The sequence below is a fragment of the Melopsittacus undulatus genome, chromosome 3, assembly GCF_012275295.1.
Source record: "Melopsittacus undulatus isolate bMelUnd1 chromosome 3, bMelUnd1.mat.Z, whole genome shotgun sequence".
Lineage (NCBI taxonomy): Eukaryota > Metazoa > Chordata > Aves > Psittaciformes > Psittaculidae > Melopsittacus > Melopsittacus undulatus.
Window position 1 is genome coordinate 112,674,839 of NC_047529.1, and position 16,839 is coordinate 112,691,677.

Sequence of the window (16,839 nt, forward strand, 5' to 3'; positions counted from 1 at the left end):
CTGCTGGTACCTGCTTGTGTTTCCACTCTTACATGTAGCAAGGTGGAGCTGATCTGAAATACAGTTGGAATCTGACTGTAAGCACCGTCGGACTCTGAAAGTGGTGTGTTCACCAAGACTTGGTAGTTTCCAAGATGGTTTATGTTGTCTTTTGACCTTAAACTAGAATGTGTCCCTGTATCTATGTAGCCACTGGAAGAAGGCTGAGGTAGCACACAATGGCTCCTGCACGTTTTGTTTGTCTGCCACAGCAGCATAATCCTCCTTTCAGCCACACACTTGGCAATTAAGGCACAATCTATCCTACTTTAGGTATAAGTAAGCCTTCAAGTGTTACTTTGGGATTATATTAGGACAAGAGGGGCTTCTTTGAAGACAGGGTTCCTGCACAGTGGGGTTTGCAGAGCCAGCGTTGGCCCTTGTGCTCCTGCAAGGTGTTAGAATGAGGGGGTAGTCATGGGTTCCAGATGGTCTGCACAGAGAGCAGTGGTGGCTTTAACTACTGAGATACTATATTGGCCTTTTTCACTCGGAAGAAGTTAGCACATGAAGGATAACCTCTCTCTGTCTTTAAATCAATGTACATGTCCATGGAGGCAGCTGTGACCAATAAAGTTACTGGCTTAAAGAGTGGGGCTGAAATACTTGGAACCAGAGTTTCAACAGTGTTTTGTTCAGTAGTGCTCATATAGTACTTGGGTGACATGGGAGTTAGGTCCTTGGTCCTCTGCAGATTTCATGTGTGACTGGGGGTAAGCCATTAGCAGAATAAGTTCTCTCCCAGTCTTAATTCTAGCTGCAGAGCCATATACTTCCTGTGGTATGGAATACCCCTATGACTAGTTTGGGTCAGGTATCCTGTCTCTGCTTCATCCTGCTTCCTGTGCCCCTCCTCCCTGGCAGGGCATGAGACTGAAAAGTCCTTGGTCAGAGTAAAGAGTACTGAGCAGCAACTAAAAACATTGGTGTTATCAGCGCTGTTCCCAGGCTGAAGTCAAAACCACAGCACTGCACCAGCTACTTGAGAAGGAGAAAAATGACTGCTACTGCTGAACCCAGGGCAATGGTGAGCAACAAGATCCTCGAATTCCAGCTGTGCTCTTCAGAAAAGATGCTGACAGTGATTTATGACAAGTGCTGCATGGTGCAGTCATCATGTGGTACCACCCAAGCCAGCAGCCTGACCTCTGTGGGCTCATGCATCAGGGGTGACATTAGGAACAGAGAAAGGGAAAAGCAGCACCAATATGTGGTTGAGATGTCACTGTTAACTTTGCTGTTTTGTTGTGTAGTTGTCTTCCAGCATGAATACATCCTTCGTGTTTACTGCAAATGAAGGGAGGTTGTTCCCATTAGCCTGGTAGGAAGCTGCTTGGGTAAGTAATGTATGATCTGCTTGTCAGGGTTACTCCTAGTTGGCTTCTTTCAATGAATGTGTCTTCAACTCTTTTTTTACATACACTTTACCCCTCTCTTTGTAAATGTCCCAGCAGGAGCTGAGCCTTACCTTACAGGTGTTGGTTTTGCACAGTATCAGGATCTGAGAGACTTGGCTTTGTTCTTGTGGTGAGTGAGGGTTTTGGAGGTCAGACACATTGCTGGGGGCTCTGTGTGCATAAATGTAGAAACAAAGGCATGGGACACAGATTTACATAGATGCATTACAGATCTGCATTCCCAGCTCTGGTTCTGCATTAGGGCAGCCCCACAATTTACAAACATGCTCATGGTCTAGAGGGGGAACAGGGAGCGGGGGACAAGGATGGGACAATTAAAACCACCCCAAACAAGCACAACCCAGCACCGCACAGCTCCCTAAGCTGAGGGTGCTGAGTCAGTTCCCAGGCTTCCCATGGCAGGCAGCAGTGCTGTGGTCATCCTTTGCTCTGATGTTCTGCTGTGCTTGGGTGCTTGGAGGAGCCTTTGGGTAGTGCAGGAAGCTGTGGGCACATTTAAGCCTTTGGGGCTGGGGGAAGCAGCAGGATGGGAGCACTGAGGCCTCGAGGTGTACCTGGTGCAGTCTTCTGTATTTACACATATCCCATTTTAATTGGAAGTTAACGAAGATAACAGGTGAAACAGGGTGGAGGAGTGGTTGGCATTGTTCCGAATACAAGCTTCTGACCTCAGATGCTCTGGGCACAGCCTGGCTCTGCACAGGGTGAGGTCTCTGCCAGGCACTGCTGTGAGGAAAGGGAAGAAAAAGCTCCAATCTGACAGAGAAAAAGACCTCGTCTTAGCTCAGCTTGTCAAGGAATAACACATTTTGTACTTGTTTGAACTGTTCCATGCTGAATTCAGTCATTAGTTTGTAAACTTCCATCACTGTTTGAGGCAAACACCATAAATACTTTTTTGAGGCCAAACCCAACCTTTTCTCCACTGCATTTTCCCATGTGAATTTCCATGGGACCCTGACCCTAAGGTTGCAGGCAGATGATGGCTTTTACATGTGATAAGGCAGCTCTTTGATAAACATGTATTGTGTTGTGCTTCCTTTGGCATGCCTGGGCAGGGGGCACTGGCTGGAGGGGATCTGCTGGTGGATGCAGGCTCACTGGCTTCAGGGCAGCTGGGACTGAGGGCACAGTGATGTGTAAATCTGTGCATGCTTGTGTAGACTTTGGGCAATGAATTTTCTTGGCCTGAGTAGTGGAAAGGGAGGAAAGGAGAAAGGGAAAGCTGCTTTCCTTTAATCAGATAACTGACAATAACAGTAATATTGGGCAGTGGGGTTGGTTTTTCTCTCCTGAGTCTTGCTCATGCCTGTGCCGAGCTATCTTGTCCTGACCCTGATAGCTCTGGGTGCAGCAGCCTGTGACATGCTGTGAATGGCAGGATTGGAATGTGCCTTACCCTTACTACTGCTTAAGGCTTGGGGGTGGGCTGGGTTGGGTTAGTTTGGTGGGCTTTGCTTTTCAAAGGTGTGAGAAACAAAGCACAACTGCCCTTTTGTCTTTCCTTAGTTTGTATCTTTGCTTTGGGCCACAAGTTGTCAACACCTCCTTGTCTTGTCTGCATTTCAAATTACACATTAAATGCTCAGACTGCTTTAGGCAGGGAAGACCCTGACCAGTGTAGAAAGCTGCATCTACGGGTTAAAGAACCCCATCATTTCCTCTTGCTGGCAAAAGGAAGTTCGGTGTGCTGGAGAGAGCAGCAGTAAACCCAGCTGGCAGAGCAATAGGCTTACCTCCCTGGAAGCCTGCACATTGTTACAGTGTGCTGTTATCTCGCTGTAGATGCCTGTTATGCAGAAGAGCAGGAGCACTTTGCCCTTCTTGCCTCTTCCTGAACTTTGTCCACTTGGTCAGGATTGATTATAAACCCAGGGGCTAATTATGCTGCTTCTCATTTCACCGAACAAAGGTGTGTTGGCAACACCTCTGTGCTGTGACTGGAGTCTCTAGGACAAGACCTGTGAAGTGAAATGGTTGAGGAGGAAGCCAAGAGCTTACCTATGGAGCTGAGTGAGAAGGGGGGTGTGGAGAACAACGGGTTCGTTCAAAATGAGGCTGTTGATGACAACGGGACCAACTCCAGTACCCAAGAAGAAGTGACAAAAGCATGTGCTGTTGATGTGGATGCAGCAGCGACAGAGGAGCCGGTGCTGAAGCCCTATGCAGGGATGCCAAAGGAAGTGTTGCTCAAGTTCTCCAGTCAACCCCAGTACAGAGTCACCAGGGAGATTCTCTTCTGGCTCATAATTGCCATTGCTGTCCTGCTTGTATGTGCCACGATTGTCATTATTGCTCTCTCTCCAAAGTGCCTTGACTGGTGGCAGGCTGGTCCTATTTACCAGATCTATCCTCGTTCCTTCAAGGACAGCGACATGGATGGGAATGGGGATCTGAAAGGTGGGTGAATTCGCATTCTTGGTATGTGCAAAGCTATGTAGCAGTTGTCTGTGTATATATATAAATATGTATATATATATCTGTGCATGTGTGTCCATATACATATATATATATATATATACATATAGATACATTTATAAAATCACCATACACTCCAATAGAGAAATCCACCCTAATGGAGAAGGGAAGAAAAGCTGTCTGACTAAACATTAATGGCAACTCACACTGTCCTGAGTAAATATAGCAGTTGGTTGCTCAAGTTGCTTAGTTTAAGGGTGGAGTTTGCACGTTTAGAGATGGAGATGAGGGCAAGAAGCAGCACCACAGCCATCAGAGTGAAGTATCCCCATGAAACTGAGGTCAGGCAGGAGCACAGGTGGTGCTGAGCACTTTGCAGTGTTGGGTTGGCAGCATTTCCTTAAGGAAAAGTGAAGGGGGAAAATAAAACTGGCAAAAAGGAGAGAAAGAAACCTTCTTCTTCATGGCCTGGGTGCTTTTGAGCTCTTAATGCCTTGAGAAGGTGTGCCCCATACCAGGAGGCAATGCCACTTACCCCTAGCTTAGCTGAGACTGAGAAAGAGAAGGATCAACACTATAATGGAACATGTCCAAACAGGAAGCCCCAGCTGTAATATGTTCTGCTGACAAGTGAAGAGAAGGAACTGTTTCTGTAGTTACATGCCAATAGCTATGTGCCAGGAAGACAGGAAAGATTTGGGTTTAGAAATGCTAGGGGAGGCTGCAGTGAGATGCCCTTACAGCAAACAACAGAAAAACTCCGTAAGAGACCTTTCCTAAGGCAAGGAAAACCTGGGATCTTTGCATTAAAGTTGTGTTTCCCTTTGGGTGGTTGGAGGAATAATGGCTGTGCAATGGGAAAGCAATGCTGTTGCTGCAGTTTAACAAAATACAGGAGTTTTCCAGAAGTGAGAATTAACTTCATTAAATTAAATTGTAAATGTTTTTATGATACAGAATAGAGATTTGGTTTGATCTGATGTTAATTCCTGCTTTACCTCCTTTGTAAAAGTGGCTTTGAATGGTTCCATTCTGTGATCATCTATCCCTGAAGGAACACCATGATTGCCCTGGCGCCCCTGGAAACAGGATGGTTGTGCATCCAAGGGACCTGTGTACCCTCTTTGACTGAGGGCCCACAGCAAAATGATTTCAACAGGAATATTTTGTCTTCTCTAAACAGGCAATGCTCTGCTCTTTTGAACAGGTATCCAGGAAAAACTGGATCATATTACGTACTTGAATGTAAAAACTATCTGGATCACCTCTTTCTATAAGTCCCCATTAAAAGACCTTGGGTATGGTGCCGAAGACTTCTATGATGTTGATCCCATGTTTGGATCAATGAGTGATTTTGAGAACCTGCTTGCAGCCATCCATGACAGAGGTAAGCTGCAGCTCTGAGCAAAATAACTCTATTAAGACATTCATTCAGACCATACAGGTACACCTCACAGCACTGGGTTGTGATCTGAGATTTCAGCTCATGCATCTAGTGATTCCCCCATGGTGGTGTTGAGCAGAGGCAGATGGAGATGCTGATGATAAATCTACATCAGCTCCACAGCAACATGAGCCCTGCCATTGCCATTTCACACCCATGGCATAGGGGTAGTGCTGGGAGCAGGACTGAAGGTGCAGGCAGCTACAACAGCACTGTCAGGCTGCTCTGTCCTGTGCAAGGCATGCTCCCACTGAGGATGCTCATGGGAGTTGGAGCTGATGTGCTGTCTATGCTTCCTGGTGGGTATGGTGTGAACATCCATCACCTGGGCTGAGGTGTGTTTGGTTTTCACTGAGTTTTATGACTGATGGCTGCTTTCTGAAGCAGACAGGAAAACAATTACAGGCTTGGGAGGGAACATACACTTCCTTTCTGTGACAGCATCCTTGGTTGGTGCATCTATGCCTTGCTCCCAAAGGTGTTTCCCCTTACAGCTGTGGGGGGAATGGAAAATGGTTTGCCAGGCCCCAAAACATCTGGGGATTCAAAAACTGTCTAGTCCTAAGACAGGGTGAGGAAGAACATGTGTTCAATGATGCTAGACTGGTGAGGTGTCTTTCCCATCTAGGAGGTGTGGGAAACAGACATGAAGCCAGAGTTAATGGAAATGGTTCTTAACAGCAGAAATCTGATTCTTTTTTTCCCCCTTCTTTCCCTCCCCAACAATGGGCTGGGGGAACAGTACCAGCCAGATGTGTTGCAGCTGCCTGCAGGCTCTAGTTAGTCTGCACTGGCAGTTTGGAGCTTTTGGAGTGATTTTGCCTCTGAGATATAAGAAGCCAAATCACTTGTGATACTGCATTGAAACAAAAAAGGTGAACTTTGGAAAGGCTCCATGTAATGGTTGGTCTATGGTTTGATTTTTAAGGGATAAAAGTGATAATGGATTTAATACCGAACCACACCAGCAACAAACACCAGTGGTTCCAGCTGAGCCGCAATCGCACTGGCAAGTACACGGACTACTACATCTGGCAGGACTGCGGCCAGGCTGCGGGGTCTGTCACTCCTCCAAACAACTGGGTAAGCACCAGAGGCAAACACCAAGCTGGGTGCAAGCAGCCACATTGCAAACCCAGCTGTAACAGGTTTGTCCCAGTGTGTGCTGGGTTGTAAATACCTGCAGGAGGTGCAAACTGATGTTACTAAATGAGCAAGTGCAGATTTAACCCATCTCAGGTTGAGCGGTTCCTCCTTCAAACAGGTTTTAAGGAATTACTTGTGTTCCTTCACCTCAGTGTTAAACCTTCACTCCTTAAACACAAAGAGGATGATTGTGCACAAGTCATTCACACGTGTCCCCTTCTGTGACTTCTCTAGAAACCTCCTCTCAGTTCTTCTGCAATCACGATGGGGAAAGAAACAAATGAGTGTGTTCTTGGCTCTTTTTTCCTTCTTTTGGAAGGTGATCAGGCCAGAATGTGTGTTTCCTGTTTCAAATGTATTTACTTGAAGTTTGAACTGATGGGTGCACAATCAGGAGCTTTTGTGTTCTAAAAATGAGGTGGAATGAATATTTTGTGCCAGCTTGTGTAAATTCTCTTTAAACTTAGTCTTAAGAGCTATCCTAGCCTTTGGAATCTTCTATTACAGAGATTTTGACAAAGTTAACATCTTACCATGTTGGCTCTTGTTGGTACTTCAAAGGGGTAATACCAGGTTGCAGAAAGCTCAGTTGATTAAAGCTGGTTTTGGTGAGATTTAGGAAAAACAATTCCAAAAGCAAAGTTCCCACCCATGTTTTCCCTTATATTCTGAATAATTCCCAGTGAAAGCCTACTTAGAGAAAAAAGAGGAATGAAACAGAACCTTGAGCAGCAAATACGTGTGGTAAAACACAGCTAAAGGGAGAGCAATGAGTGGGAGAGGGAAATGTAAAACAGAAGTCCAAACTCTACTCCAAATCTAGTCCACTGATGAGACATTTGGTGCTTTATTACATGCTTGTCGTGCACCGCAGCTTAACGTGTATGCATAAGAGCACGTTCATTAAACTGGGATTCCTGATTATCCTCCTCCCTTACCTGAGCAGGTGAGTGTCTATGGGGATTCCAGCTGGCAGTTTGACGATGTGAGGAAGCAGTGTTATTTTCACCAGTTTGGGAAAGAACAGCCGGACTTAAACTTCCACAACCTCGCTGTCCAACAAGAAATCCATGTAAGTATGAACCCTGCCGCTGCGCCAACAGCAAAGCAGCTCCTTCTGCACTTCATTCCTCTGATGACTGTAAATTCCATAGCACAAACACAGCTGGAAGAAATCCAAGGATTGCAGCGTATGTAAGCCATTGAAACAAAAAGGTGCCTAGGCAAACATGAAGTGTATAAGCAAAACTCAGGGTTTGTGCTGTAATGCTTCCAGTGCGGAGCTACTTTGCTTCAAGTCTTTTTACTTTAAAAGCGAACAAACACACAACTGGAACTGTCCTTGAGTGGAAGCATTGGCAGCGGGTGCTGTTACAGCCCTCTGGAGGTTACAAAGGTACAACTATGGCAGGTTTTGCTCTCTTAAGTCCCCTACTCTCACAAGTGCATGGCAAGATCTTAGTGAACAGGAGATCACACTTTAAAAGGAGCTCTCTTTCCCCTTCCCTTCCCACTTAAGGCTATCTGAAAACTGCTTTGATGCTTCAGGAGCCCCCTGTTTTCAGCCTAACCTTACCTGCAAACTGCTGATACTTGCCTCTCTATAAATCAGACCTGTCCTTCAGCTCAAATAGCTGTTTCCACTCTTGTTTATGCTTATTTATTTTCCATCTGTGACAACATCCCCCTTAAGCTTTTGTTAAGACAGATTAAATGGCCAGGGATTTTCCAGTCTTTCCTGGAGTGAGAGGCTCTTCATCCCTTTGTTTAGCCACTACTTACTCCTCATAGGTTTTTTCTCAACTGTGGATGGCCAGAACTGAACAAATTGAACAGAAAAGATGTCTGGGCAGAACGTTGCAGTGGTATAGGTACTTCTCTCTCTGTGTCCCAGGATTGCTCTTGCTTGCTTTGAAGCTGGTGCTGTTACTCAGGTAATCCAACATGAGTGCTTCCTGGAAGCAGTTAACTGCTTTCAGCTCTAGTCTCTGTCAATAGCCAAGGATGAAGGCACTTAGGTGGGTTTGGATGTTGTTAGTGGAAGGATTGACATGGAGGGTAGAGCGGCTCTCACACTGAAGCCTGTGCTGAAACAGAGCTAAGTCACTCAAGGGGAGAAAAGTCTCTGTTGATAAAGGGAGCTGTGAACTAGGCAGTTAAATGTGGGGCTGGCACCTTGCTTTAACAAAGAGATGTTTGAATTTTCAGGAAAGTGAGACAAAGCTGATTTGAATCACAAGGAATGCCTGGGCTTGTGGATAAGGGGGAGATAGTGAGTTTCGATCTGTCTACACCACTGGTGACTTTACAGTGGAGACAGATGGACAGCAATCAGCAAGAGTGCCTCACCAAGGCAAGGCAGTGGTGCTCTGATGAAACCTCATGTCTGCATCACATCTCCCAGCAGACAATGTAGAATTCCTTAAAACACGGCCTGAACATGGAGAATCTGAGAGTTGCTGCTTTTAATCTTTTTAATACGTTTTTCCCCCTAAAGGTTGCACCCCATCAGCTACTTCAAGTGTTTTGATTTAGTCCTTCAGTGTCTGCTACTTTGTACTGTAGAATTCGGTGCATTTCTTTGGTGGAAGCCTTCACAGCTGCCCACTTTGTCTGTGTTGGTCTCTGTCTCTATGGGGCTTCCCTCCTCATGGCAGACACTGCATGTACATGAAGAAACAAAACACATTCTTGTTAGTGAAGGCATGAAATGAGGCTGCTTTTGAGAGGGATCCTTGGAGAACTGCACAAGTAACTTGTCTGTCTTGATATTAAACACCACATCTTGCCACTTACATCTTTTCTTCTTAGCTTTGCACATACTTTCCAATACTCCTGGCTAAATTGTTTTTTAATGGTACTGGAGACATTACTGAATCTCCAGTAGCAAATGGATGCTGCATTTCCTATTGAAAAGGATGAAATTAAAAGCTATGAAGTTTGGCTTAGTAACACCAACCTATGGTAAATGCTTATGAGCATCATTAATTTCTCCAGCGGGTTAAAGAATAATCCTTGCCTAGTACCTTAATTCAAAGCCCTGTTTCAGAAGGGTAGGTGGATGGAGCAGGAAGCAAATGGACATTTCCAGAGTCTCAAGTCGTTGGTTTGGCCACATGGCAATGAAACTCAGCAGCCAGCAGGTTGTAGCTTTCTTACTTAAATGGGTACAATGTCAGTACTCTATACTTGCACTGCTGATACCTGTTGCTGCCTCTGTGATGAGCACTTGTGTAAGCAGGAATTAAGTTTTGGTGGATCCAGTATTGGACAGACAACACGAGAGCTGCTGCTTTTAGCATGGCTCTATGAGAAAGTACAGCTCTGTAAGGTGGGGTCTTTATTTGTCAAACCAACATCTGTGAAGCTGGAGGGTGGACTGGTTCTGCTCCAGCCCACTGAGGCAAGTGTACGTCACACAGCTCAGGAGGGACTGAGCTTTAGAGTAGTTTGTTTAAAATTAGAGCAATTAAAACTATAGTAACATAATAGCCAGTGAAGTAGGACATTTTACTAATAGTGAAATTAGGAATTGAAAGTAGTTAACTTGGATAAAAGAATTTTCCATGTGCCGACAAATCAACAAATAAGCCTGTAAATAACATAAAAATTTTACATCAAATGTTTTAAGATCTCTATTGTACAAAAAGAATATTAATGGCATAAGGTCTGTGCAGAACAGCATATTCTTGCATATTTGAATCAAAGCTTTCTACCCGTGTGCAGCCATGATGGGTGTTCAGCAACAGCAGCACTTAGCCTGAGCCCAATTGTTTTCATGGATGCAATCAGAAATGGCTTTTAGTGAGGCATGGCCTGGCTTTGGTCTCCATGGAAGGAGTTACAGGACAGTCTTTTTTCCTTTATATGGGATGAAGTAACAAGAGATGCTTTATTTAGACTTCAGTTTGACTTCTAGTAAAATCTGAAGTACAAATTACAAAATAAATTGTTGCATATTCATACCACCTAACAGTTTAGTTTCCTTTTCGAGTATATACTGTTTTGAATGGGGTGGGCTCACTTGGACTTCTCAACTTTTCCCTTTGTCTAGGACATCATCAAATTTTGGCTTGGCAAAGGGGTTGATGGATTTAGTTTCAGCGCTGTGAAGTATCTTCTAGAAGCAAAGCATCTCCGAGATGAGCCTCTAGTGAACAAGTCCCAGAATCCAGTAATGTATATGTTGTGTCTTTGCTTTTGTCCTTTATTTGCTACTGGGATGAGAGCATGTATGTTTTTACTCTTTGTTCTTCACTGTGGCCTTAAGAAGACTGATAAGTCGTGTACCTTGGAAGGTGAGTGGCTCTTTGCTCTGCAGAAGGAGCATGTACAAAAAGAAGTCCCTGAGCTGAGGTGTAGGTCAGTGAGATACCTGCAAGCAGGAGCTCCATGGGCGGGAGGGGAATTGTCCATACACGCTTTGTATTCCTCTTTCGACACTGTTGCCTTCGTTTTTCTGTTTCAAATAATCTGCTTTGCAATTTATGTTCTAAAAAGACCAGTTTTGTGGTTTAAATAGTTGATGGTTGCGTCTAGGGAGCCTGCTGCAGATGGGCTCAGTTGGTTAGTGCTGCAGTTAGTGGGCCCTCCCTCTTGAAGGATGGAATCCAAAATAATCAGCCTTCTGCTATATCTTTAGAGGTCCAAGTGCAGTTCAGCTCTGCACTGTTAGCATCGGTATGCTAAACTCACTTCAGTTAAAACGTATCTGGACTGGTGCATTGTCTCAGGAAGAGATGGAAAGAATTTGAAGCATTCTGAAACCTAAAATACTGGTGATCTAATGGGAAATATTGTATCCTTCCTTAAGGAGAATATCACTGCCTATTCCCAACTCTACCATGACTACACAACCACACAAGTTGGCATGCACGATATCATCCGTAGCTTCCGTCAGACTATGAATCAGTTCAGCAGTGAACCTGGTCGATACAGGTAATCATTATTGCAGCCAGTGAATTTTTCTCTAATATTTATCAGCTTCTTGCTACAAATAAAAAAAATGGTGTTGTTGGTTTTTTGTTTCATCTGTTCTTTGTTTTTTAATACCATAATATGCCATAAAAAGTTTTTTTCCTCAAACACAACTAGTGGTGCACAGGCTGTACTATCACTTCCCCTCCCTTAACCTGCTGACAACACTCTTCCTAATGGAGCCCAGGACACCATTAGCCAACTTTGCCACAAGGGCACATCACTGGCTCATGTTCAACTTTGGAGACCCCCAGGACCTTTTCTCCAAAGGAAAGCTTGGGAATTGCTGGAATGGAGTGTGTGGATGTGAATTCAGAAAGATAAGTCTTCGATCAGATACTCTCCTTGTCTGCTTTACAAAATACTTTTCTCTGTATTAACCTTTGTTTGATGGGGAATGTGATTCTTAATGCAGTGTTATTTTATATGTATGTCCAACAGCATTCCTAGCTTCCTTCTGCTCTGTGCAAACCAAGAATGAGCCAAAAATGGTATTTGTATACTCTTGTAGATTTATGGGTTCTGATGGTGATGACAAGGAAGACATGGAAGCAACAATGATGTATTATGGCACAACTTTTGTCCAAGAAGCAGATTTTCCTTTCAATTTCAACCTAATTAACATGAAAAATCTATCAGGCAACAGTATTTTTGAAGCTGTCAATCTGTGGATGAGAAACATGCCTTCAGGAAAATGGCCAAACTGGGCGGTAAGGGTTCTAGACCAGTTCTTATAGGAAGAGCTTGTTCCTATAGTTCACCTATGGGTTCCCCTTGTGGTGATAGAAACTTCCCCTCCCCACTTGATTTCAGTGGGATCAGCAGCAGGCTAAGCCCATGGCTGGGCTACAGTAGATACCCATGTGAAAGTCTCTGCGGCTGTAGCCACAGTTGTTGGTGCCAGCCGGCTGCCTTGCCCTTTGGTTAAGTTACACTCCCCGTGCAAGGGTGACAGAAGGGAATTTATGATCGTGCCTCTCCCTCAGTATAAAATGGGGCATTGGCTTAAACCACCAGCAAGGATGGGATCAATGCAATTATCTTTGGCCATAAGCTGACTTAGTGCAATGAACTTTGTAAACCTCCTGGGGCCAGGAAAGAACACAGCTGGCAGCTGAGGGCAGTTAACCTGAAACCTCTCTGGGAAGCACATCTGGGCTGTTCAAGAGATCTTTTCAGAACAAGCTCCACTTTCACACAGCAGAGAAAATGGCAGGAACTGGGGGGAATTGTAATAGTGGAGAGTTATTTGTCATCTCTCCTCACTCCTGCCTCGTGCTGCTGGCAAGGCTTCTGTGTGCTAAACTACTTCGACCAGAAGCTTGTAATGGCACCAAGATAAAAGATAGTTGCCCTCACAGACCCGGAGGGGAAAGAAAAGATTAAAGAGAAAAACTCTTATCACCTTGTTAAAATTCATTAACCCATTTCACATCTGCATGGACATTTGTGTTGAACAAATGATGTTTTCTTCAGGTTGGAAGCCCTAACGCTGCTCGGCTTTCATCTCGGATTGGGAAAGAGTATGTCAATGTTATGAACATGCTGATTTTAACCCTCCCTGGTACTCCAGTAACTTACTACGGTGAAGAAATCGGCATGGAGAACATCGCATCAGAAAGTGTAAGTGAAGAGCATAAAAACTCTGATCCTGTTGTTGGTTAGTTCCAAGTAACAGAACTCTCAAAAACAGAACTTGTGTTAACCAAACCAGTCTTTACCACTGTTTAGATGGTTTTCTGTGTTCCCCATAGCAAAACCATTGGACAGCACATGGCCAGGCTAGAAAGCAGAACCAAGGCCTTGATGTGTGTCTGAACTGCTAGACTGCAGTCATGGTCCCCAGTTTCTGTCCTCTGCCAAAGCAGCAAGTGCCAGTGCCAGGCTTGGGCTAGTGGTTAGGGGAGGTGCATTGCAGTCATCTGAGGAGAGAGGAACCAAGTCACTTTCTCCTTCCTCCCATGGAGGTGTCCTAATTGCTGTGTTACTGCTACTTAAAGGAAATCAGAGCTGCAGCTGCCATCTCCTGCTGACTGCAAAGGCATCTAAGCCACAGTCCTCTATAGTGTGCCTAAGCTCTGAAGAAGGTGTCTCCAGAAAGGGGTGGGAGTACAGACCAGTCCATTGGCTGGTAGCAAGCAGAAGTGGCTTTTGCTTGTCCTGCAGGGTTTTTTCATTTGACTTTTAGATCCCCTTCTACAAAGGATTTAGGTACCTCAGCCTGGGAGCCAGGTGTGTGGCTCACTTGATTGCTGCTAAAAGTGAATACATGAAGATATTTCACACTGTGCTGGCCTGTGTAACTTTAAAGTTTCACATTCAGCCCCTGTAATTTCTTGTCTCTTCTGTGATCATACCCAACTTCTGTAGTGTTTCATTATCCAAGATGTATGGGCATGATTGGAAAAGGTCATGCACAAAAGGGTACAGGTCAGCTCTGCCTCTCATGACTGTATTTGAGCACCACAAAAACACGGTCCTGTGGCAGATGCTGGCTTCACTGTAAAGTCTCTGTTAGGGAGTCAGCCCAGTGATATTACCAGTGGTGTTGGAGGGCTCTGCATCAAAAGGAAAGAGATACCTGAACAAGCGCAGGATTGCTACCAGGTTTGTCCAATTCAGATGTGAGATGTTTCTCTGATTTAAAAGGAAATCTCATTTCCTCTGACAAGCATCTAGGCCAAACTGTCTCCTGCACTTGCTTACTGCTCACAGAACGATATTCTTCAGAAACGTGGTATGCCATCAGCTCCTCAAGGTTTACTCTGTTAGTGGCTGCCCTGAGGTTCTCTGCTTTCTAACAATGCAGAGCCATTCAACCTGGAGAGAAAGATTTCCTGATTAATGGGTGTCATGGAAAGACACAGAGTATTTGCTCCGGGTATAGTTTCTAGCCACAGCATTTAAAATCCTTCAGGAGAAACTAAAAGAGATAAAGATGAAAGGGAGTGTTACCAGTGCTCAAAACTTAGGATTCTTTTCCCTGCTTTTGAGAACATGCTAAAAGGAGAAACCCATTATTTATAATGTCACAAAGCAAAGTGACAATTTCTTTTGTTGAGCTGCTGTTCTGACAGATTGTATTGAAAAGTGCCCTTTGTATGAAAAACAGTTTCCACGGAAAACAAACATTCAAAGTATGTGCAACATATTTTATGCCCTCTTATATCATTAAATTTAAGTGTCAGATCTTTTGGCAGCTCCTCAATAACAACGAGAAAGCTTTTCCAGGAATTTTCTGAATTCTTTGAAAGAGAATTTCAGCCTTTTTACATTGACACTTTTGAATCAGCTAAAAGCTGGTTTTCAGTAAAGTTTTTGCACTCGGAAATAATTTTATCTTTCTAATGCAAACAATCCTGTCCAAACTGTACCCCTTGCAAATGTAAGCCTGAAGAGTCCTAAGGTGAAAAGTGTGATGGTTACGAAAGGACAGACACTGAAGAGTATTTGAGTTTATTGTGATTATAACATTATCTCTTCTTAGGACTCGTTACCGTGTATTTCCTCACTTTATGGCTAGATATTAATCAGAACATCCTAGCTGTCATTAGCAGACTTTTTATCTAACCATCTGTTGCAAGGGGAGACAACCCTGGTAGAGCCATTTGGGAATTCCACATTTTACCCATCACTGCAGTATCCATGAGACCATCCATTCTCCATTTCAGTAACAGTTTTGATTCTTATTCACTCTTTAGTTTTGGAGCAGGATTATATCCTCCTTATTAGATTTTAACTTAAGCTAAAGGAAGCAATACTGAGATGGTGATCGTTTGGAAGATGTGAGAACATGCTGCTTAAGGGGTAAATATACTGATTGTCGCTTTATTTTCTAGGTGACCTTTCCAGAGAAATCCCCCATGCAGTGGGATGGCAAAGTTAATGCTGGTTTTACTGAGGGCAACAGTAGCTGGTTACCTGTTAACCCCGACTACCAAAGTGTCAATGTTGAAGTAGGTATCTGCCTGTCTGACAAACTGATGCTCTAAAAATATCTTAACGTATTTATTTTGCTCTCACTCCTTTTACCGAGTGGGAATTGATAGTTGAGGATAAACTCAAAGGAAGAAAAAGCACTGAATCCTCACAAATTCTACTAGAAAAGGAAATCCTTGCAGCAGTAAGGAGCCTATGTCATTTATATTAATTTAAGCAGAGCAACTGCAATTATGACGTAGATCTGGCAATTTGGCTCTTTAATACTCTTTTAACCATTTTAGTATCAATTTGGAATCTGGTTGCTTTTGTTTTGTTTTGTTTCTTTTAATTTCTATTACCATGGAAAGCACTGGCCTTGTAACAAGAACCATAGACCATCTCTTAACATAAGCAGAACAGTGAATTGAACAGATTTTGCTGCTCTCCAGTGTTGACCAGACTTGAAGACAGAAAAAATAAATCTAAGTCAGGAAAAATCTAAACCACAAAACCAACCTGTGGCTTCAGTAGATAAGGCGCAATGAAAAAAGCTCAGTATCAAGTTTTGAATGGCTGTGGCTTTCTCCTGTATAAACAGTACTGGAAGGACACCATGGGAGGAAGAAACAGTTGTTAATGCTGGGGAAATTCTGTCATGCCTCATAATTTCTGTCTTCACCACTCCATAAATGCCAAGGAAGTGCATATGGAAAAGCAGTTTTTCAGTGGGTTCTGCAGATAAATACGATAAGAAATAATTGTCAAAACAGAATTCTAATGTTCTCAGCAGGCTGGGTGGGTGTGAAAGGTAAGTAGCATTTCCTACATTCAGTACAAAGACATGACCCTGTTAATGCTGGCTATTGCAGATGCAGATGACCTGGTCCAACTCAACCCTGAATTTGTACAGAGAGCTAACTTCACTTCGCGACAATGAGCTCCCCATTCATCGGGGCTGGATGTGCTACATCTGGAATGACAGCAATGTTTTTGTGTATGTGAGGGAAATGGATGGGTTAGACAGAGTCTTTCTGATGGTTCTCAATTTTGGGCAGGAATCAACAATTGACCTGAAAGCTGTCGTTCCTAATCTTCCTCCTAAAGCTACTATAAGACTAAGTACTAATTTTAGCGATGCTGGTAAAGCTATCAATACTGAACAAATTAAAACTGAAATGGGAGAAGGCCTCATCCTTGAATATAAAACAGCAAAGCCTGTTCATACTATGAAAGCTTTTCAACCAAATTGTTTTGTGTCAGAAAAAGCTTGTTATTCCAGTGCCTTCAATTTACTCTATGCAACCTGTTAAGTGCAGGAGCAAAATAACCAAGCTTCTATGTTGATTTAGAAAGCATTGGTTTCAGGGAAGTGTTAAAAAATTTCACTTTGTCTTTTAAAACTTCCTCTGTGTACAAAGCAAGTGTCCTGAAAAATAAAGCAGATACCAAATTGTCTTGCATCTGTACTGGTGATGG

General features: G+C 43.7%; 1 protein-coding gene across 1 annotated transcript; it reads left to right on the plus strand.

Moving 5' to 3' along the window:
- The first annotated feature begins 3,430 nt into the window (after positions 1–3,430).
- On the plus strand, positions 3,431–16,673 carry SLC3A1 (solute carrier family 3 member 1). Its single transcript, XM_034060959.1, has 10 exons — positions 3,431–3,857; positions 5,083–5,262; positions 6,248–6,402; positions 7,412–7,537; positions 10,520–10,639; positions 11,279–11,403; positions 11,954–12,152; positions 12,919–13,095; positions 15,282–15,398; positions 16,233–16,673. The coding sequence occupies exons 1-10, from the start codon at positions 3,431–3,433 to the stop codon at positions 16,671–16,673; spliced, it is 2,067 nt and encodes a 688-aa protein (XP_033916850.1).
- Positions 16,674–16,839: the final 166 nt, after the last annotated feature.